The sequence below is a fragment of the Panthera onca genome, chromosome E1 (genome assembly GCF_046562875.1).
Source record: "Panthera onca isolate mPanOnc1 chromosome E1, mPanOnc1 haplotype 2, whole genome shotgun sequence".
In the NCBI taxonomy this organism is placed as follows: domain Eukaryota; kingdom Metazoa; phylum Chordata; class Mammalia; order Carnivora; family Felidae; genus Panthera; species Panthera onca.
Window position 1 is genome coordinate 38,066,727 of NC_138352.1, and position 21,590 is coordinate 38,088,316.

The 21,590-nt window shown below is 48.7% G+C and overlaps 1 protein-coding gene across 2 annotated transcripts in view; it reads right to left on the minus strand.

The window, feature by feature from the left end:
• ASIC2 (acid sensing ion channel subunit 2) overlaps window positions 1-21,590 on the minus strand; it is a 1,018,759-nt gene that overhangs the window by 52,101 nt on the left and 945,068 nt on the right. For both annotated transcript variants that reach the window (XM_060647782.3, XM_060647781.3), the window contains one exon: window positions 12,585-12,712. In XM_060647782.3, the coding sequence (XP_060503765.1) occupies window positions 12,585-12,712 (128 nt within the window). The remainder of the gene's footprint in view (window positions 1-12,584; window positions 12,713-21,590) is intronic.

Consider the following 21,590-nt stretch of genomic DNA (forward strand, 5'->3'; position numbering starts at 1 on the left):
AACTGAAGGCGGCATTTCCAAATGGTTGGGGTCCAAGGCTTTGGTGTCAAGCTGACCCCAATTCCAGGCTGACCCACCTCCTAGCTATGCATCCTTGGGCAAGTTTCACAACTTCTCTGTGCTCCAGTCTGCTTTCCTGTAAAATGGTTTCCTGTTACTTCTACCTTATCAGAGTTGAGAGTCATGCCTAAGATAATAGATATGACACCTTTAGAAAGGTGCTGGCCTCCATAAATATCAGTTATGATTTCTGGAAAGACTTGCCAACACCCTGATGTCTCTTCCAAGGCTGCGTATCCTCAGAGAGGGAGGAGTCCCTGCGTGTGCTCCTTCTGACTGAGGGTCTCTGTGTGGTTAAGCTGAAGCTCCTGTTCTCCATCTGCTGTCACTGAACACCACAGTGTCTCCTGCCATCCTTCCCCCTTTGTGTCTCAGAAGCAGCGGCCTTGTTGATTGGGCTCATCTGGGGCTTGGCATCAGGAACAGCCTGACCACTCTGGGGATTGCTGGGAGCTATCCTACCCTGGCCCATCTGCTCCTGCTGTTGCCTTCCTTTAGGCCTTTTGGGGGAGGCTTGGCGCGGGGGGGTGGGGGGCTCAGATCTGTTCAATTCAATGCAATAAACCCTGACTGAGCCCCTATTACAGACTGGTCCCTGGGACAGGCGCTGGGGCCTGCACAGGATAAGTCTCAGTCCCAGAAGAGACCCACGGGGAATTAAAGGACCCATTGTCTTAGAGTGGGTGGGAAGAAGTTGTCAAGCAGGGATGTCCCGGGCCTGAGGACACTGCGGTAGAGAGAGGCAAGTGTGAATTTTAGGAGCTATGGAATGCTTAAGGACAACCTTCAGTCTCATCTAACTTAATCAGCCCAATCCAATCACTGAGCTAATTAAATCTATTCCGCTGGATGGAGGGCGGATGTGTTCTGGGCACACGCTCTTTAATGATCTTTGGGAACTGCGCACTCTTGTCGGACCTGGGTGTAGGGGGTGGGTGTTTTTTCCTTTTAAACTCACTTCAAAAATAGATAAAAATCTTTACAATATTAAGAATTTTTTTTTTTCTAAAAGGGAAACTTCAGAACTGCAGGCCTTTCCCCGTGGCTTCTGCATGTGCTGGGAACAGAGGCTGTCCACTGGGAAGTTATTACAGGACCAGCCTGGAGAGGAGGCTGTGTCTGGCTGGAAGGAGTAACCCCCATCCCCCTTTATATGAGCCTGTCTGTTAGAGGCTGGGTCCAAACAATAAAGCATGTTTATGTATAGCTGCATTATGCACATCCTTAAAAAACTGCACAACGAATTCAAGAATACACAAATGCACCGTTGTTACAAATATTCCAGGGCTCCAGAAAGAGTGAAAAATCTTGCACACCCAACTGGGCTGCCTTCCCCCGAGCAGCTCTCAGTATAGTAGGCATCTTGCCAGAATTTCTCTGCGTGCTATTTGCATACGTGTGCATTTATAAATACAGAGTTTCGTTTAGCATGTGAGTACTTTTCCTACAAATGTGACCAAACTGCTTGTATTGTTCTGTAACTTGCTTTTCTCACTTACCAATATGTCTTAGAAATTTTCCCCAAGGGACCTCCAGGTCTTTCTTACCCGCTTTAACTGTTGCAGGGAGGTGGGGGAAGGCACATGCGTTTGCCCTCCTCAATGGAATCATCCTCCTGTTGATGAACATTTATAACAGAATTTGTTTCCAATTGGAAACAGAAGCTGTTTCCAATTATTTGCTGTCACACACAGCTCTGCAGAAAAGATCTTTAGCCATGCTTCTTGGGGGTGCATTTGTAAGTATTTCTGTAGGACGAAATTGCTAGGTGAAGGGGGATGGGTGCTTTTTTATTCGGATGGATCCCTCCAAGTCCCCACCCACCTCCCCGCCCAAAGGCTCTACCAGTTTACTCTCTCAACAGCTGCCTGGTCTGCCCTCCGTGGGGATGGGTGGCTTCTTTGCTGGCGTCTCCCTTTCTGCCTGTTCCTTTTGCAGTCCCCTGGGCTCTCCTACAGACCTTGGCCAAATGTCATCTTCCTGTCCTTTGCTACCCAATTGTGCCAAAGGCCCCATTCTAAGGACTCCAAGTGCAATCTCAAAACATAGACCAATTAATCAAGGACTGATGACTCTCGTTTTGAAATGATTCTTGTTTTCCACAACAAGATGTGCTGCAGGGTTTGGAGCAATCCATTAACCAATATTGATTCAGTCTGCAAACTCCTTCATTCATTCACTGATTTACAACGTTGGGTTCTGGGCTAGTTGTTTTGGAGCCCTGACCCTCAAAGGGCATGCTCTCATTGGATGGAGCAAGACATGCAAATACCTTGTGTTGCTAGGTAGATTTATACATATTGTATTATATTATATTATATTATATTATATTATATTAATAGCCACCTGGCTGTTAAACTGTTTTAAATGTTCAAAAAGAGAGGGAGAGATCTCAGCAGGGGAGGGACCAGAGATGCTTTGGGGATAGAAGAGTCTAACAGACCAGCACTAAGATTTATTAGTCTACAGTGAATGATTCCTGGGGCTGTCCAGCCCTTTTGTCACAACATAAACAAACGCAGGGACGTCTCTATCCCCGGGCAACAGTTCTTTTTTCAAGAGTGAAGGAGGAGGGGAAAAATAGGGTGGAGCTGTCTTTTCCAAGCCTCTCTTCCCCTGCCTCTGTCCAAGGGCTGTGCAGGTCAGCAGGGCTATTTGCATTCCTTTCTTCCTTCCTTCATTATAGTTGATATTTCTAAAAGATTTGTTTGTGATTATCTAACCTCCCCAGTTGGCAAGAAAAAGATGAAATGGCTTTCAGCCTGTGTATGGAAGTGTCCTCTACAGACTTTTCTTTTTTTTTTTGCCCCTCATTAAAAAAAAAAAAATCAGAAACCAAGGCGACACTGTTCAGAGCTCAGATAGCAAGCTGCTTGTGAATCAAAAGATAACATGGTATGCTGGGTAGCAGGACCCAACCAAAGAGTATTCTGATTTATTAACTTGTCTCCTGAGTAAGATAAAGTGGGTGAGTCAGTAGACATTGGAGCCTCCTTTCCTCTGCCTGGGTCCAAGGAGGAAGTAAGCCATTGAGAGTAAGTTACTAGCATCTGATGTCAGTGCAGCGAGGGTCGCAGCTAGCTCTGCCCTGATGGATGGGTACCATACAAGGTCTAGACTTTGGACTCCAACGGGGCTGCCATGTCAGTGCCATTTCCAGCTAATCTCCTTTTTCCATGCACTCAGTAGGGGACTTTTTCTTTCTTTAGTTCCTAGTGTTAAAGGCAGTTTAATTTAGTTACATCAAATCTGAAGGCTAACCAGAGCTTAAATGGACTGTAAATTACTGAAGGGGGACCTCAGAGATCATTCTACAATATTCCATCCATCCATCCATCCATCCATCCTTCCATCTAGGAATTATAAGAGCTGATATTTTCCTTTAAGAAGCTTATAGTATATTGGGGGCATATTACACAGACACATATAACTTTTAATCTATGATGGATTATTTGAGTGTCTGCCTCTCTTGCTAGAGGAAGATTTTTTTTTAATTTTTAAATTTATTTATTTATTTTTGAGAGGGAGAGAGACTGAGAAGGGGAGTGGCAGGGAAAGGGAGAGAATCCCAAGCAGGGTCCATACTGTCAGTGCAGAGCCCAATGCAGGGCTCGAACTCACGAACCACGAGATCATGACCTGAGGTGAAATCAAGAGTCAGACGCTTAACTGACTCAGACACCCAGATGCTCCACAGAAGAAGATTCTTCTATCTGAGAAGAATTAGGTCAGTCCTTTTCACTGCCTAACACAGTGTGAGACACACAGCACACGTTCAGTAAATGAATGACTCAGCAGGAAGTGAGCCAGAAGTGGGGCTGGAAGTTTCAAGGCCTGTGAGGGGCAGTGTGTGGATCAGAGGGTGGCTGCCAGAGAGCAGTGGGGTGATCATTGGTAAGGCGATAGCTGGAGCCACGATGTGGAACTTGGACTTTATTATGTCCCTGGAAAGACATTCATAGGTATCAAGCAGGAGAGACGCATGATAAAGTAGGCTCTTTCTCTCTCTTTCATGCATCCATTTATTCATTCATTCCATTCAATACAATTTATCAAGCATCATCTATATGTAAGGCACCATGCAAAATACTGAAATATAAAGAACAGAACGAAGAGAAGCGTATTTTCAAAGAGCTCACAATCTGGTAGGGGAGAAAGATAAGTAAACAGATGATTATAATGTGTAAATTTTATGCTAGAGATTCACACAGAATACTCCAGGATGGCCTTCTGGAGGAGGTAACATTTGAGCTGAATCTTGAAGGATGCATAAGGGTCAGGTAAGGAAAGGGTGGGAAGGGTGTTGCTGGCAGGGAGAGAGCGGGGAGAACATGTGATGCTTGGGAATAGCCACCCACAGTTTGGGGTAGCTGGAGCATTATGTGGGAGGCTAGGGAGCCGAGGGGTGCTGCTGAAAAAGCAGGCAGGGGCCAGAGCAGAAAGGGCCATGGGGAGACTCCTGGGCTTCATCCAGCAATGAGGACAGAAGATGCTCAGATTTGTATTTTACAAAGAGTATGTTGATGCAGAGAATGGATTGCAGAGGGACTGGATGGGCAGCAGAGATACCACTGAGGCAGCTGTTGTTCTTGGCTAGGTAGGGAATCACAAAAGACTGAATTAAAGAAGTGTTTGGGGTGGGAGATAATAATAGCTAGCATCCACTGAGCACTTACTGTATGCCTTCTACATGAAGGCATTCACTCAGTCTTCTAGTTAGCCTCTGAGATAGGAACCGTCATTCCCATTTTCCAGATGAGAAGAAGGAGGCACAAGGTCACTCTCTAGTGAATGCATATTTGTACTCAGACCACTTATAGGGTTGGGGGATCAGCAGTGTTGGGGTGCATGTATGGGGTGGGGAAGAGGATGAGTTAGACTGTTGATTTGAGATGCTCATGGGACTCATGAGCTCATGGGATTTGAGATGCTGGGAGGGGTTCAGCAGTGTCTTGGTTGGGAGTAGCCTCTGAGAGTCATGGTCAAGGGCAAGTGCATTCAAGGAGACTACAGGTTGGGAGAGGACAGAAACAGCGTCTTGGGGAATCATGGAAGGTGTGAACAGAGAAAGAACTGCTCATGGAGAGGACTAAGAAAGAAGCCAGACCAGAGGGACAAGTGTCTCAGGCGGGCATGGTCCACAGCTCACTTGCCACTGAGAAACCAAGTAGGGTAACAACTGAGGAGTGAGGAGTATCCCTATCAACAAAGATGGACTTTGGTCACAAAGATTTCATAGGTCACCTCGATGAAGAACAGTTTTGATGGAGCACCAGAGGTGGGCTGGGAAGTATAATGGAGGTGAAAAAGGATAGACTGGTGTCCAGAATGTTTTGGAGTCTCTTTGTTAGAGAAGGGAGGAGAGGGAGAGGCGCCAAGATAGAGGGGAGGCAGGGTAGAGTGATTTCATCTTCTTACAAGACTTGAGCCTCTTTTTGTGGACTCATCTTGGGATTCCCCCAACAGGGCTTAGATATTCGTTCATCCTAGCCAATCAACAAGGCTTCTCCTCCCTCCTCCACCCCCTGCCATCACCTCCACCTTGATAAAAGCAAGCCCTCATATCATGTAGGAAAAAATGGTGAAAACCTATTGGAAAAACCATGTGGGGATCTGGAGGACTTTCTGTTTTAGAGGCTAAGTGGTAACAAGCAGTTAAGTAGCTAGCTAGTAAATGCTTAGTTGGTTCTTATTTTTATCTATTTATGGGAAACAAGGTACCCTGTTAATCATGGAGAGAATGGCCACACAGCAGGCTCTCTCACCTCCCGGTGCCTCCCTGGTGTTTTCTGGAGCAGGATCGGATGCTGCCATATTCCTGCGGCTCCAGCTTTGGCAGTTTGGAAGTTGCTGAAGGCGTGTATAACAAGTTCTCTCTTCTGCCTTGAAAAGACCAAATGGGCAAGCCTCCATTTCTAATGGGAACCGTTAAGCAGATACTACAGGCCACGGGTCTGCCTGTCAGATTGACAAATGAGTCTTCTCTTTTGAAAGTCACTTAGGAAGTTGTATTTGGAAGCTTGAGAGGAGCTGTCAAGAGCAGACGAGGGCACCCTGCCCAACAGCTGAGACTGTTTACTTGGGGGTAGGGTAGGGGGACTGTTTCTTATTGTGAGCCATGGTAGGATTCCCTCCAAATGTTGGAAGTGTGGCCAACCTACATTAAAGGCAAAGGCTTAAGCTTCTGCAGGAGCCAGCTGGGCCCACACATCCTGCCAATGACCTAATTGGGCCCAGCAGGACCCAAACATTTGTATATACCTTTATTTACAGCCTCAAACAGGCTAGCAGGCAGCTGCTTTATGTACGGTATGGTGTGCTGATGGGCGTTCTCGTGGTACTTTGGATATACCCCAAGTGAGGAACCAACACAGAGTCTAGGTTTTGGGATTGGAACCCTTCTCGTTCCCAGGGGCTAACGAGTGGTAGTGGAAGGGGTTCTTGGTGAGAACAGGATACCTCTGGCCAGTGATTTTCAACCCTGGCTCCCCAAGGCATTTCTGAAACCTTGACATATAAATCCAGGACCAAGTTTTCCAGGAAATTTTCTGAACAGTGGGGCTGATGGCCACCTGACTGCCCAGGATCTCTGGATTCATTCTCAGACCTACCAAGAGGTACAGGAAAAATGGCTGAATAAATATTTGAATATTTAGAAAACAAAAGTTACCACCAGGCACTTTGAGGCCGGGACGGGATATGATAAAAATCTTCTGATATCAAATCATGACTGAGAGTTCCATCAGGATTAGCAATCACCTTAAATTAGGGCAAAGAGTCTGACTGGTGATGTCAACATTGAAGACAGTTAGTCTCGGGCTCTTACCACACGGAAGTCCTAGCTTTGCATTTGCACATCTATTCGCTCACTCATGTGATTCTCCCCAAATTCCAGAGCTCTGTCCTGTCCCTCTCATCTGTTGCATCCACTCTCATGTACACAGATGGTCTCTACCTGATCCATTTCATGAGCTCTCCATTTAATTAGGGTCTGTGAGTATATTGCCAGAATGCTACAGATATCATCTATCACAGGCTGGCTTAGCCTCAGGGAGAAGAACCCTCAGGGCACATTTGCATGGGAGTTTTGGCAGGGGTGGGAGGGGTGAGTCAGGGAGAGCATTAGAGTACAGCACTTGAATGCTATTTGAGCAGAGGGTACAGATTTGGGCACGAGAGTGCACTCATTCTTTGAACAATGCACATTTACTGAGCTCATTCATAAGCAAGGCACTGATGGTATAGAATCTTGGGGAGCTCCCCGTCTGCGGTGGGACAAGGCCTGATGGAGGCTGAAGAAGTCAGTTCTTAAAAGGCAGGTGTAAGGAGCAGTGATGCACCAAGGGAAGTCAAGTCCCACAGAGAGTTCTGTGTCTCATAGGAGTGTGACAAAATTGCCAAGAAACCCACCTCATTCTGTCAGTGCTCCAAGGCTGGGAGTGGGTCTTGCTCATCTTCATTTACCTAGCACACAAGAGGTGCTCAGTGAATATTTGTTGAAGGAATAAATGAATGTACAGAGTGTTGAATGGAGCAACTAGCTGCTTCTTGGGAGTCAGAGGATGGGACAGAGAAAGTCTTCTTAAAGACGGTGATCTTTGAGCTGTATCTGGAAGTGTGAATAGGCCTTTGCCAGGTAGATAAGACAAGGACGGGGTGCTGGGCAGAGGGAACAATGGGTTCAAATGCACGACGCAGGCATCAAAGACCGCTGAGTGTTTGGCTGGTGTATGGTACATGTTGGTCAACCATCAGAAGCCATTCTTAAGGGTTGAGTTCTTGCAAGTTGTGGGAAGTGCAGGTATTTGAGAGTTTTGGGTAGGGTAACAAGGTGATCACCCCGTGTGTGGGTTGACAAAGGGGCACGACCAAAAAGCATGCCCAGAACCCCTCTTCTGAAGTTTTAGGAATGCTATTTACCCCACTCCTGCTTCTCACTAGCAGGAACCCAGGTTCTGCCCCCCCGGACCTGGGGAGGGAGGAGGGGGGTTTGTCTCACAAGTCCTTGTCACAATTTATCTTGGCAGCACCCCATGCCAGCTGGTGTGAAGGGAGGGAGTCAGCCACTGGAGGAGCAGGGAGTGGGTGCAAAACTGCTGTTGGCCACACCTCCAGGTGATACCAGTGGACTTGAGTGACACAGGCAGGGATGTCGGGGCTGTTGACGCTGGAGGCCCTCTGAGGGCATCTAACCCATGCATGGGAAACCCGAGGCCCAGGCATGGAAGCAAATTGTCCGAGATCTCATGGCACAGTTAGGACTAGACTCCAGGCCTTTGGCCTTCCAGTCTGGTTTTCTCTCCACAGATAGATCTGGGCTCAAAGCTGAGCCCTGCTCTTCCCCTACGATGCAACCTTAAGCAAGTTACTGAACCGCGCAGCTCTGTCATCCGGAACATGGAAATAACATTATCCCCTTTTTGGGGTTGCTGAGGGGGGTTCAATGAAATAATGCATGTCAAGCGTCTCTGGGTAATCAATGCCTGGCAGGAAGCGTGTGCTCAGTTAGAGGTGAGTGGTATTCCTCTACCCTTCCAGGGTTCTAGTTCTGCTCTAGTGTATCATCCACTGTGCGGGTGTCTGGTGGTGATGTCCTGGGATCATGCAGGGGCTCCTACAGTAGCTGAGCTGATCAGAGGAGCCTTTCTCAGGTTGTCTTCCAGGTTGTCCAGGAAGGCAGGGGGGCATATCTTGGCTTAATTGGGTTTAGGGCAAATACTGATTTTAAAAGAGTAATCTTCGGTTCGGGTTACAGTGCAATTGTGTGCTCTTTTGGAATTAAAAAAAAAGAAAAAATATCAAGGGAAGATTGTACATAATTTGGTATGGGTGGGCTGATTTTTACCACGCAAGAGGACGTTCCGATTCACAAAGGGATTCATGGTACTTTACATCACCAGTGCCTCTTAGTGCACTCACTCAGGAGTCCATTTCCCTCACGTGATTCACACCAACTTTCCAGGAAAGGGCCTCCTGTTCCCCCACAGCCTTGTCACCCCTGCCCTTCTTGCAAGATTCCCTTGAGCTTTGAGCCGAAGCAGCAGAATCCTGGAACGGGGACAAGGTAGCCACTACAGGCTGTAAGAGGAACCATGACTTTATCCGCCACCAAGAAAGAAAAAGCACCGCCAATTTTAACTATCAGATGCAGCTGACTGAGAAACAAATCCCGATTTCAGAAATGTTAAAATGTGAAAAAAAAAATACAGGAGACTCTTGAACAACACAGGTAAGCGTGGGTCCACTTACATGAGGATTTTTTTCTTTTTTTTGATAAATACAGCACAGTACCATAAAAGTATTTTCTCTTCCCTAGATTTTCTTAACATTTTCTTTGCTCTAGCCTACTTTATTGTAAGAATACAGGATGTAATACATACCACATACAAAATATGTCTTAACTGACTCTGTTGTTTGTAAGGCTTCTGGTCAACCGTAGGCTATTACTAGTTAAGTTTCTGGAGAGTTGAAATTTAATATGCAGATTTTCAATGGCCCCCGGGGTTGGTGCCCCTAACCCCCATGTTGTTCAAAAGTCAATGGTACCTCTTTTTTTTTTTTTTTTTGAGACAGAGAGAGACAGAGCATGAGCAGGTGAGGGGCAGAGAGAGAGGGAGACACGGAATCCGAAGCATGCTCCAGGCTCTGAGCTGTCAGCACATGGGGCTCGAACTCATGGATGGTGAGATCATGACCTGAGCTGAAGTCAGACGCTCAACAGACTGAGCCACCCAGGCATCTCCAAAAGTCAATGGTACTTCTTAGAATCACTGAAATGCAGTGTTTGAGGACCTGGTCAGCTGGATACTAATGGCAGAATGAGAACATACCAAAGGGACCAATCCCCAAGTTATACATGCTGAATATAATTTATTATTTTTTGTTTGTGAAAGAAACCACTAGTTCGTAGGCTCTGTGGGGACAGACACTGGGTCTGTTTTGTTCACTTCTGTATCTCCACCACCTCATTTATGGTTGGGGTTCAACAAATATTTGCTGAATGAATAAAAAAACAACAACAAAGAGCCACATTATAAAACATGTGGAAAACCCAGAGAAGAGCATAAATCATTCATAAATTCCCCCACTGTGGGTATTTTGGCTTATTTCCTTCGAATCTTATTTCCTATGAATATGCTCTTTTATATACATGTAAACATAATTTATTTTTAGATTTAGCTCTGGGATGTGTTTTTGTATTTCTCTATTAATATGAATGAAACGAGGAAATAAGATGATGCAGAAATGCTTTGAAGATTTGTAAAATGTTTAACCAAATATCTTATTATTAGTTATAATAATCATAACCATACTGCTATGAATGAGGCTGATTTTCTGAGAATACACTTCAAAGCAAACAACAGATTTGTTCTCTGAAGCTGGGAATGCGTGGTCCCTGTGTCCTGTCCTGTTCACCATGGGGAGTCCCTGTGTTTCATTTTGGGAAGAGAGAGAGGCTCGTGGTTTCTTAGAAGTCCTGAGCCCCAGTTTCCCACCCAGCCCAGAAATGTCTTTAGTGTCACTAATGGAGGGTAAATCCTTGCCTGGGAAAACTCAAGCCTGCCAAAAGATTCTACATTTGCTCCAGCCAGTACCTGAAGATCGGGCCTGTCTCCTTGTCTTTGTGGGCAGATAGGAGCCTAACTCTGGCAAGTGCCACTTAGCAACCCGGGTGGGTTTCGCATGGACTAATGCCCCCTTCCTGCTTGCTGTCATTTTTCACTTCGCTGACTCTGCTCCAGGCCCCTCTGGTTCCCTCCCTTTCCCCTCCCTTTTCTTTAAAATGCCCAGTCATCTCTGTACAAACGCACGTTGAGTCCCGTTCATGCTGAACCCTTGTCCCTGTTTCAATGGGGGACAAACTTATTTTTGATTAAAATCTGTCCTTGTCACTTTAACTAGTGTTCGGGCTTTGCTTATCGCTGGCAGTACTCGAAAGCCCATGAGGCTAACAGCTTGGGTTCTGGGCTCACCAGGGCTGTCTGTCCGTCAGCATGCCTTGCCTTATTAGTCCATGTTCTCACCCTTCCCAACTCAAATCCTCAGCCCTGAACTTGGCCCCTGGCTGTCTGCTTCCTGTCCTCCTTCTTTGCCCTTAAGGATGAGATTTTCTGGTTGTGCCACTTAGTCCCACCTGGCACCCCCCTGCATGCTCATTTCTGCTCTCCCCACCTGCCTCAGCCTCTGGGGCCTGTGGAGGCCAGCCAGGCTCCCAGCCGCCTCTGCCCTTGCCTCAAAGCCAACATCCCCACCACCGTGTGCTGCAGTGGAGGCTGATCTTGGCCTTTAACAAGTACCCAGGCATTAAGTACAGGGAACAGTTTGGGGGCCCCACACCATCAATGCCTTCCCAGAGATTCAAAAGCATAAATCACTTAGAGATTTCAAACCAGTTTCTAGGAGCGCCTGGGTGGCTCAGTCGGTTAAGCGTCCGACTTCCGCTCAGGTATAATCTCATGGTTTGTGCGTTTGAGCCCTGCGTTGGCTCTCTGCTGTGAACACAGAGCCCGCTTTGGATCCCCTGCCCCTCCCCTGATCTCTCTCTCTCAAAAATAAATAAATGTTAAAAAAAATGAAACCAGTTTCTAATACAGAAGGTCATTTTATAAAGTGGCTAAAGGGCTGTGGTCAGTACTAGATGACAGATGACATTTAAGCCCAATTTTAGAAACAGCTGAGCACATAAGTTGCATGTGTATTTCTTTGCTGACTATTCACTGTTCTGATTCTCCCTTCCTCACCCTCTAAACCCAATGCTCCCACCACTCATTGACCTCTCTCTTTGCCTCAGCCTCCCAGGGTGGGTTGTCTCAGATGATCTGGTTTAGGACTCATAGTCTCTCCAGTGTTTATTCCAGGTAAACCAGGAAATAAGAGAAGGAAAGTGTCCCTGTGTCTGTCTGCAGTCCTGCTTTGAGACCTCCTCCCTATTGAGGATTTGTGAAATTCTCCCTTCTGAGATGTGAAACCCACGTCAGACATGAGGCTGCTCCAGTCCTCACGCCCGTGACACGCAGAGTTGATGTAACAGTCCTAGCTGGCTGGAGGGTCACCTCCTTGGTGTGAAGCCAGAGAGAGGGGGCAGGAACGGGTGCAAGAGACTCCCCTCCACTTACACTCTTATGAGAGTGACGCCCCCATCCCTTTTCCTTTTTGTAGATCACTGTGAGTCGTATCAACACTGGCTAGCAGGTTCCCTTGGCATCCACCGATCCCCTGCCCTCTTGAGAGATTTTTTTTTGCCCCCAGAAAGTTCTGGAAAAAACCCCCAACCAATTCAGTGAAAAAGAAAGTAACTCGGGTTTCTCTCACACCCAATTTTAGGAACCGACAATTGGGTTACAGAGGTTAGCTGACACCCTTCTCTAATTTCTGGGTCAGCCCCTCTCCTGGACCCAGCCCTACTTGGGCCTCCTGAAGGCTCAGAGTCTTCCAGGAGTGGGAGTCCCATTTCCCCTCCTCATGGCTCTGCAGGCGGCTGGTGTGGGCCCGGGACCACTGATCCAGGGAGCCCAAGAACTTACCCTCTGCTCCTGGGTGGCCACGAAAGTCTGGAACCCTGGAGCCACCCCAAAGCCCAGCTCTTGGATGAAAGGCGGCTCAGACTGACTGTGGATCTGAACTTTCACTCCTGCTTCAAACGTCGTTTCCTCTGAAAGAACAAAGACAGAGCCATGGGTCAGTGACAGCAGGTGCTCACGGAGTCTTGGGATTGAGAAGCTCAAAGGGATGTTAGAAAGGCCACATGGCAGGCAGCATAATGGCCTGAAAAGACATCCATATCATCATCCCTGAAAAGTGGGAAGACGTCACCTTGCATGGCAGAAGGGACCCTGCAGATGCAATTAAATTAGGGACCTGGAGATGGGAAGGTTATCCTGGATTATCCGAGTGGCCCAATGTCCTCATGAGAGTCTTCGTGAGACGGAGGCAGGAGGGTCAAAGTCAGAGAGAGAATGGAAGAAAGTGTGCTGCTGGCTTTGGTCATGGAGGCAGGAGCCACAAACCAATGGATGCAGGCAGTTGCTAGAAACTGGATAAAGCAGGGGGATAGATTTTCCCCTGGGGCCCCCACAAGGAATGTAACCCTGCCAGCCCCAGATTTTAACCCAGTGAGATAGGTTTTGGACTTCTGGCCTCCATAACTGTGACATGACAAATCTGTGCTGTTTGGGATCACTGTTTGTGGAATCTGTGACAGTAGCGGTCAGAAGCGAATTCAGGCCAGTTAGGCCAACTCTTCGCTTGGGTCTCCAAAAGTAGAAAATGGGATTATGAAGTGAGTCATTCACCTTTATTTTATTCGCTAGCTTCTCTACTTGGCCATGAGCTGAAGGTGAGGGGATCAGAGGAGGAAAACATGATGACACAGTGGTAGAAATAAAATTACAGGACTAGCTTGTATGCCAAGGTGCCCTCCCCTTGGAGCTTCTGGAGATGGGCAACTGGTAGAGAAGCTTTGGCCTCTCTTTAATTTGGCAAGAGAAATGGCCCCTTACAGTGGGAGGTGGCAAGGGTGGTGGAAGGCAATGGGATAGCAGAGCCTGGCTCATCTTATAATGTTCAAAATTGGTGGAGGACCCTTTACTGGGTCTCCTCTGTCTTGCTCTTTCCAGACAGCCTGCAGAACGAGCTTTCCAAAATGCAAACCTGCACAGGTCTCTCCTGTGCTGATAAGGAGCCCAGCCTCCATAACCTGCTCCTGTTCCAGCCTTGCTCTGGGCAACCTCCTGCTTCATGGCACCATGTGTCCAACCCTCCAGGGCTGCCCAGATTGGTTGTTACTCGTCTCTGCTCTGCATGGAGGCACATGCCTTTCCTTTTGCCTGGAAAGCCTTTCAAACTTGTCTACCCAGCCAATCTCCCTATGCGTCACTGAAGATTCAGGCCCCCAACCCCACCCAAAGCAAACCCTTCTCTTGCTCTGTTGTATTCTTTCCATATGCCCGAAGAAGCTTCTGCCACACCAGAAGAATCCTTTATCTGACAGTCTTTCCACCAGGCTGGAGCATCCTGAGGCCAAGTTCTGGGCTATCTCCCTGGACCTCAAAGGCCCTGCACAGGGCCAGGCACATAGCAGGTACTCAGGGAAGGGCTGCTGAGTGAATAAGAGATTTGCAATTCAAACCTCACTCAGTTATTAATGGGCAAGGCCAATCTAGAGTCCAAATCAAGGAGTGTTCTAATTGAAGGGAATGGAGGGACACTTGGGTGGCTCAGTCAGTTGAGCACCTGACTCTTGATCTGGGCTCAGGTCATGGTCTCGTGGTTCATGAGTTCAAGCCCCGTGTTGGGCCCTATGCTGACCGTGCAAAACCTGCTTGGGATTCTCTCTCTCTTTCTCTCTGCCCCTCCCCCATCAAAGTAAAGAAATAATCTTAAAGAAATAAAGAAATGGAATGGGGAGAGGATGGGTAAATGAAGGGATGAGGGAAGATGGCGTGAGGGAGAAATGGAGGTCGAGGTTGGGGAGGGAGGCAGGGGTTTGTTAGCACTGGGGCTACAGTCTGGGGATGAACACCAGAGGAAGGAAGGGCTGGGGCCAGCCATGGGAATGGGCAAGACTCACGGACAGTCTGGGGGCCAGTGATGGAGGCAGGGGAGGGTGCAGGAGCTGGGTGAGAATTCCAAGGTAGGGGTCCGTGGGAAGAAGGGCTTAGTAGGCACACAGGGGTTAGTGGGAAGGACAGGCAGGAGTTTCAGAGTCCAGACTTGGAACCCAGTGGCTGACATGGGATTTAGGCAGAAGGGACCCTCGGCCAGGAATCCTCTCATCATGATTTCTTGGAACTGGAGAGGATCCCAGGCAATCCACAATCACACCCCCTTCCCTCCAGCAGTCGAGCGTTCTGCTATCTCTTTACTCAGACTGTCCATGCAGACTGCTGCCCGAATGTCCCGGGATGCCTGTGTCCCTTGTTCCTCCCAGTACCTGTGGCCTAGCAGATGGACAGGCCCACAGGTGTGTCAGGGAGGGGGAATGCAGGACAGGGAGGAGGGGGGATTACAAGAGAGGGAGGACGGTGGAAGGGGAGGAGGGGTGAGCCTGCCCAAGCAAGGGGTTGAAGAGAGGTCAGGAGCCCAAAGAACAGGCTCAGATGGGGAAGGAGCCCAGTGGCATGATGCTGGGATCACGGGGATGCCTGTGCTTGGATGAACTGAAAGTCTGTTCAGTGGCTGTGGGGGGCAGAAGGGGAGATATGCCAAAACTTGTTTTCTGAAGCTCTTGGAAGCTGCGTGCCTGCTGTATAACTGAGCTTAGAAAACCTTAGAGCCAGTAAGACAGGCTCAAAGGAGGGGTCCCCTGGCTTACAGGGAGAAAATGAAAAGTGAAGCCTTTCTGTCAGAAATGCTTCAAGTAATGGGCGAAGCAGACAGGCCAGGCATGCCTGCCTTGTGAGAGCCGCCTAAGGCCAATCAGGCTGGGCTGGGATTCGGAAGGGGAGTTTATTCCAGAAGCAGTAGGGGCTGAGGCAGAGTAAATTCCTAAATAACCTCCTATTGTTACAAATATCCAGCAACAGAATGGGCACAGAAGAGAGTGATGGATAAGATTTCCACTCTCTTTAGAGAACTTCCTGCCCAGATGGAATGTTCTAGAATCCGTGCTATCCAACATAGTAGCCGCTAGTCACATCAGGTGTGACAAGTGCAACTGAGGAACTGAACTTTTAATTAATTAACTAATTAATTACCTCCCCCCCCCCCCCGGCTTTACTGAGGTATAATTGACAAATTGTCAGATCAAGTATACAATATGATGATGTGATACATGTCCACATTTTGAAAGGGTCCCATCAAATTAATTAATACACCTATCACCTCACGTATTTACCTTTTCGGCTTCCTTTATTTATTTTTAATTGAATTAAAAACATTTTTTTTAATGTTTATTTATTTTTGAGAGAGAGAGACAGAGCATGAGTGGGGGAGGGACAGAAAGAGAGAGGGAGACGCAGAATCCAAAGCAGGCTCCAGGCTCTGAGGTGTCAGCACAGAGCCCCACGCAGGGCTCGAATTCACAGACTGTGAGATCATGACCTGAACCGAAGTTGGACGCTTAACCGACTGAGCCACCCAGGCGCCCCTATTTTTAATTGAATTTAAATTTAATTAATTAACTTAAATTCTAATAGCCACAGGCGGCTGTGACCACCTCAGTGGGCAGTGCAGCTGTAGAATGTGAGCTGTGAGCAGACCCCAGATGTCTCGGAGCGTCAGGGACGACAAGGATGCCACCCCTCTGCTTTCCTAAACAGGTGCTCCTGGGGGTCTCTGGTCTGCAGGCCTTGGGTGACTTGGGTGGGGCTCTGGGCAGCAGCTGGATTCTTGGCCAGCCCACGACTGGAGTCCCAGACCCTCTCTGGCCCTGCTTTTCCCCAAAGCACTACTTATTCCCAGATTGTTTCTCTTCCTTCATGGACCTGCCCTCAGCTCTCTGTGGGTCATTCTCCAGTCTGATTAGGGAACAGTCCCCTTCTAGTCTCTGCCCTATGCCTGCCCACAGTCTTTTATGTTTTCTGCCTGGACATGCATGCTATTAGTGCAACTATGAAGACCTAATTTAAGAGCTGAAGTTATCAAACATGGACAGTTAGAGCCAAAGGCTCAGATCATGTGCCTCAGAGGTTCTCAAAATGGAACACACATCAAAATCACGTAGGGAGCTCTGGGTGATGATTTTGGGGACCCACTCCTAGAAATTCTGATCCGGTCATTCCGGAGTGGAGCCCAGGTATCTGCATTTCCAGAGATTTGGCGATAGGTTATCTGAGGCCAAACACATTTGGGCAAGCAGTGATATAGTTCAGAGAGGGGAAGTGATTTGCCCAAGGTCACACAGCAAGTCAAGAGCAGAGCAAGGGCTAGAAGTCAGGTCTCCTGATTTCCAATTAAACACTCTTTCTACCTCACTAGGGGTGTGGTTTATTTCCACGAGCAGATGCCCTGGTTCCTAGCTCTGGGTTTCTTTCCTTTTTGAAAAATTTTTCTTAAAATTTTATTTATTTATTTTGAAAAAGAGAGAGAGAGGGTGGAGAGGAGCAGAGAGGTGGAGTGAGAGAATCCCAAGCAGGCTCTGCCCTGTCAGCGCAGAGCCCAGTGCATGGTTCGGTCTCATGAACCATGAGATCATGACCCGAGCCGAAATCCAAGAGTCGGACCCTTAACTGACTGAGCCACCCAGGCATCCCCATAGTTCTGGGTTTCTGATTGGGGGTTGGAGAAAGGGAGTAGCTTTTTCACGCCACATCCCCTAAAACCCCCAGCGCAGTGCCTGGAACCGGGTGGAGTTCAGTAATCGTGAATGAAGCAAATGAGTGGGAAAGAGTCCTCTGCCGAGTCCACCTTTTCCTGCCCTTTGGCAGCTGGGAGTCTGCCCAGGGTCTGGTTGGGCACAGGGACGTGCCAGCACCACATGCTATCTGTCCATGTCACAGGACTTAGACGTCTCTCCCACTGAGATGGAGGTGGGTTGTGCATAAAACAACAGCGGCTGCAGCAGCAACTGTAACAGTAACAGTATCTGGACCACCCACACAACTTTTGGGTCCCGGTGCAAAATGAAAATGTGGGGCCCCTGATTGAAAAAGGATTAAGAATTTCAAGGCAGCCAATCACAGAGCGTTACGCAGAGTGTGGCTCTTCTGAGCATGGGGGCCTGTGGGGACTGCATACATTGCACACGTAAGGAGCCAGCCCTGACCGTAAAGCAGACTGACGTGGACGGAACCATTCACAGCCTCATATTCCCCTCATCACCATATTCAACACTGAGCTGCTTCAAAGAGTGCAGGCCCCTGGTTCAGTGAAGGATTTATTTACACATCATGAACACCAGGATTCAAAGCCCCCGAGAGATAGAAAGAGCTCGAGAGAGAGCACAGAAAAAGGGGAAGCTGCTACGAACACAGTGCTAGGAGCACTTGTTAATTGCGACCAAACAGGAAAGATAATGTTGAATCGGGAGGGAGGCAGTAAAGTGCATTCACCCTGCAGAAGCCGGAATACTGTAGCACTTTTTAGGAGCACGGCCATGGCCGGCCGAAGGTGAAGTCTACCTGTAGAGCATTTTCTGTGCGTGCAGAAAGGCTTTGGAACCTCTGCGGGAGAAGACCGGGAAGCAACGGGCAGAATGCATAATGGGGCTGGGAAAGTACATCGCAATAAAAGAGGCTTAAATCTTTAATCTTTGCAAATTACAAGGAAGCATGCCGAGGAAATAAACACGAGGGAAGTAGGAAGGGAAGATTTTCTGAAAAGCCAGAGGAATTTTCTAGGCTAAGGCAGGGATGTGCTGATACAAAGCAATCCGTGTTGGCGGAAGCTGACTTTATAACAGTGGCAAGGATAGCTAACTGGAGGGGAGAGGGTAGGAGGGAGGAAGCCACATGGGGGGGTTGTAGTGGAGGAGAGTTTCTGTGTGTCCCCTGGACTGTCCTCTGCACTCTGCTCTTTGCCCTGGGAGCTGAACTTGTATAGACTGACCTGATGGGCTCCCTTGGCCCCCGTTTTCCAGTTGGGTTCGCCAGTGGTGCATCAGCAGGAAACCGGAGGAGAGAGGAGTCAGTCTGGAACATTCGGTCTCTTAACTCTATGTGTCGGATCACTGAGAGTTAGTGTGTGACACTTTAGCAAGCCGCAGCTCTGGGTTGGGGGGGTGCTGAGGGAAGCCCTCTGGGATTTCTCTTTCTCTGAGTTCTGGTGCCAGCTCTATTTTCTGCTTTCCTTAGGCATGGTGGCGGCTGTCCTGCTACCGGGCCGAGGACAATGCACCCCCCGTATTGCCTTCCCTAAGCCTTGCCCACACCTTGGTAGATAGTCCTTCATTCATCTTTCCCTGTATTGCCCGGTCTGTGGGTGCTGTCGATTCCTTTCTTGGGTCCTCACTGGTGGAGCTCCCAGAGGGCGTCTATTACCTAAGCTCTGAAGGGCAACAGGAGGCACCCATGCAGCACCAGGCACTGATGACAATCGTTGTGTTCGAGCACTCCCTAGAGAGGAGACCTCACTGCCCACGGGACGGTCCATGGTTCTCCAAGTTCATCCTTACATTGAGTTGAAAACTGCCTGTTTACAGATCTCCCCCCTGCTCCCAGCTCTAACCCTTCTTCCACCTGCCACCCCCCTCAAGGATCTGAAGATAAATAGTGTGACCTCCACCATGCTAACCTTCCCCAGTAGCACTGACCCCAGTGTGCCTTCATTTCTGGAGGCTTTGCTAGCAGAGGTAAGCTCAGAGGGGTGCATGGCCTAGAAGGGCTTCTGTGTGCAGGAGCTCGGGATCCTCTCCCCACCTTCCACAGGACAGCCAGTAGCCTTCACTGTATACGGACTTCCTGAGGGCACTGGGTGGGGCCAAAGTGAGTAGAGCTTGCACGCACCCAGAGTAGAGAACTCTTTTCCCCAGAGAGTGAGCTAGGCATTCTAAGACAGGTGGATACATGGCTCTTCTATTAGGTGAGTCAGAGCCAGAGAGAGCCTCGGACAGTTGGTTAAATGCTTGGGCCTCTGGGGTCAGACGGGGTAAGGTCAAGTCCCGTTCTGTGACCTTTGGCAAGTTATTCAATCTCTTGGAGCATCGTTTTCCTGCAAAATTTGCAGAATGAGTTTGGACATAATAATGGATCCGTATTCACAGGACTGTTGACATTGCACAGAAAGCCCTTGGCACAGAGTCTGGTGATTAAGAAATGCTCGCTAATTGGGGTGCCTGGGTGGCTCGGTTGGTTGGGCATCCGACTTCGGCTCAGGTCATGATCTCACAGCTCGTGGGTTGGAGCCCCGCGTCAGGCTCTGTGCTGACAGCTCAGGGCCTGGAGCCTGTTTCAGATTCTGTGTCTCTTTCTCTCTCTGCCCCTCCCCTGCTCACACTCTGTGTGTGTCTCTCTCTCAAAAATAAATAAACATTAAAAAAAAATTAAAAACAAAAAAGAAAAGCTTACTAGTTTGTAGTGCTATCATCATCATTTTTCAGTGTTTCTGGCTTTCTACAAAATCCACCTAGATCAGCTGCTCTTTCCTATTCCTTCTTCCTCATGTGACTCCCTGCATCTAGACTGGCCCTTCTTCTTTCCTTTCATCTGGTTGACTTCACCAGCTTCACTGTCACTGCCTCCTGGGAGCCTTCCTCCTTTGGATGCCTTGCCTTTTTCATGTAACTCTCTGTCTCCACTGAGATTGGGAGACCCTTGGGGACAGGGTCAGTGTTTTATTTATTGTATCTGCATAATATTCGGCACACAGTAGGTGTCATACATGTTTTCAGAAGTGAGCAAAACTGCACAGCTGATCTCTGAGACTCATGGAGTCCCATCTTCTCATTTTACAGCTGAGACAGAGATGCCGACAGGATGATGCATTTGTCTGGGTCTCACGGTGAGCTTTTGGCCAAGCTGAGTCCACACAAGGCTGAGCCAGCTCGAGACCCTCTTCTCCAGTCTCAAGGTGGCGGGTGGTGAGTAAGAGACAGGTGGGCAGCTGTGTAGGGACATAAGCTGAACAGGGGCAGCAAAGACCGCCTGTGACTCCTCCATGAAGGGACCCAGCTTGTGTTACCATCTTGTGTGGCTGCTATCTGCCTGCTTCTGCTGCCCGTGACATCATGGTGGCTTAGCCATGGGGGACGAGACTCATCTTTTGGGCCTCACTATTCTGCATGATCGGGAAGAGAGGCCTGGAGTGTCCAGGTCCATGTTGTCCAGGCAGGGGAGGGGCCAGGCCCATCAATCCACTGGGTCACCCCAACCTCCCAGGGGCTTCTCTGGCTGCTACTGTTGACTGGATGCTGGGGGTTGGCCCTGCAGTTCTCTGGGACTGGGGTGCGTGTGTGCGTGTGTGTGTGTGTGTGTGTGTGTGTGTGTGTGGTGGGGCAGACAACAGACAGGGACACATGCAGCATCGGGTCAGCAATGACAAGTGCTGGGGGGAGAAGCAGGGGAGAAGACAGTGAGACAGGACGGGCAGGGCAGGAATGACTCTTCCAGATGGGAGGCAGGGCAGGGCTTTTCAGGGTGATGGCGTTTGCACAGGGAACCCGACTGAAGTGAGCAGCTGGGTCATGGGATGACCCAGGGCAAGTGTTCTGGGCAGAGGGAACAGCAGGTGCAGAAGCCCTGAGACAGGTGTGACCTCTGCCTATTCTAAGAGCAACAGGGATGTGGTCAGAGGCCAGATGGTCACTTTATTACTCCTTACGGTCACCCCAAGAGGCAGGCTTATTACAGATGAGAAAACAAATATTTTACAGATGAGGAAAAAGGCTCAGAGCAGCCAGCCTGCCATAGTCACACCATGCAAATCCAGCATCAAACCCTGGCTGTCAGTATCCAAGGCTCTGCTCTTTGCCCTCCAACACCTGACCTCGCTCAGACATTGTGTCTTTCTGGTGTCACTGGTCCCATTCCCCATTGAGTAGCTCCCCTTTGAGAGCCTGCGGGCCAGGACTCTGAGCCACTCAGCTTTGAATCTCCTATAGGACGTGGCAAACAACAACATTGGCACATGTATGGTAAGCTTTGGGGTCTTCACAG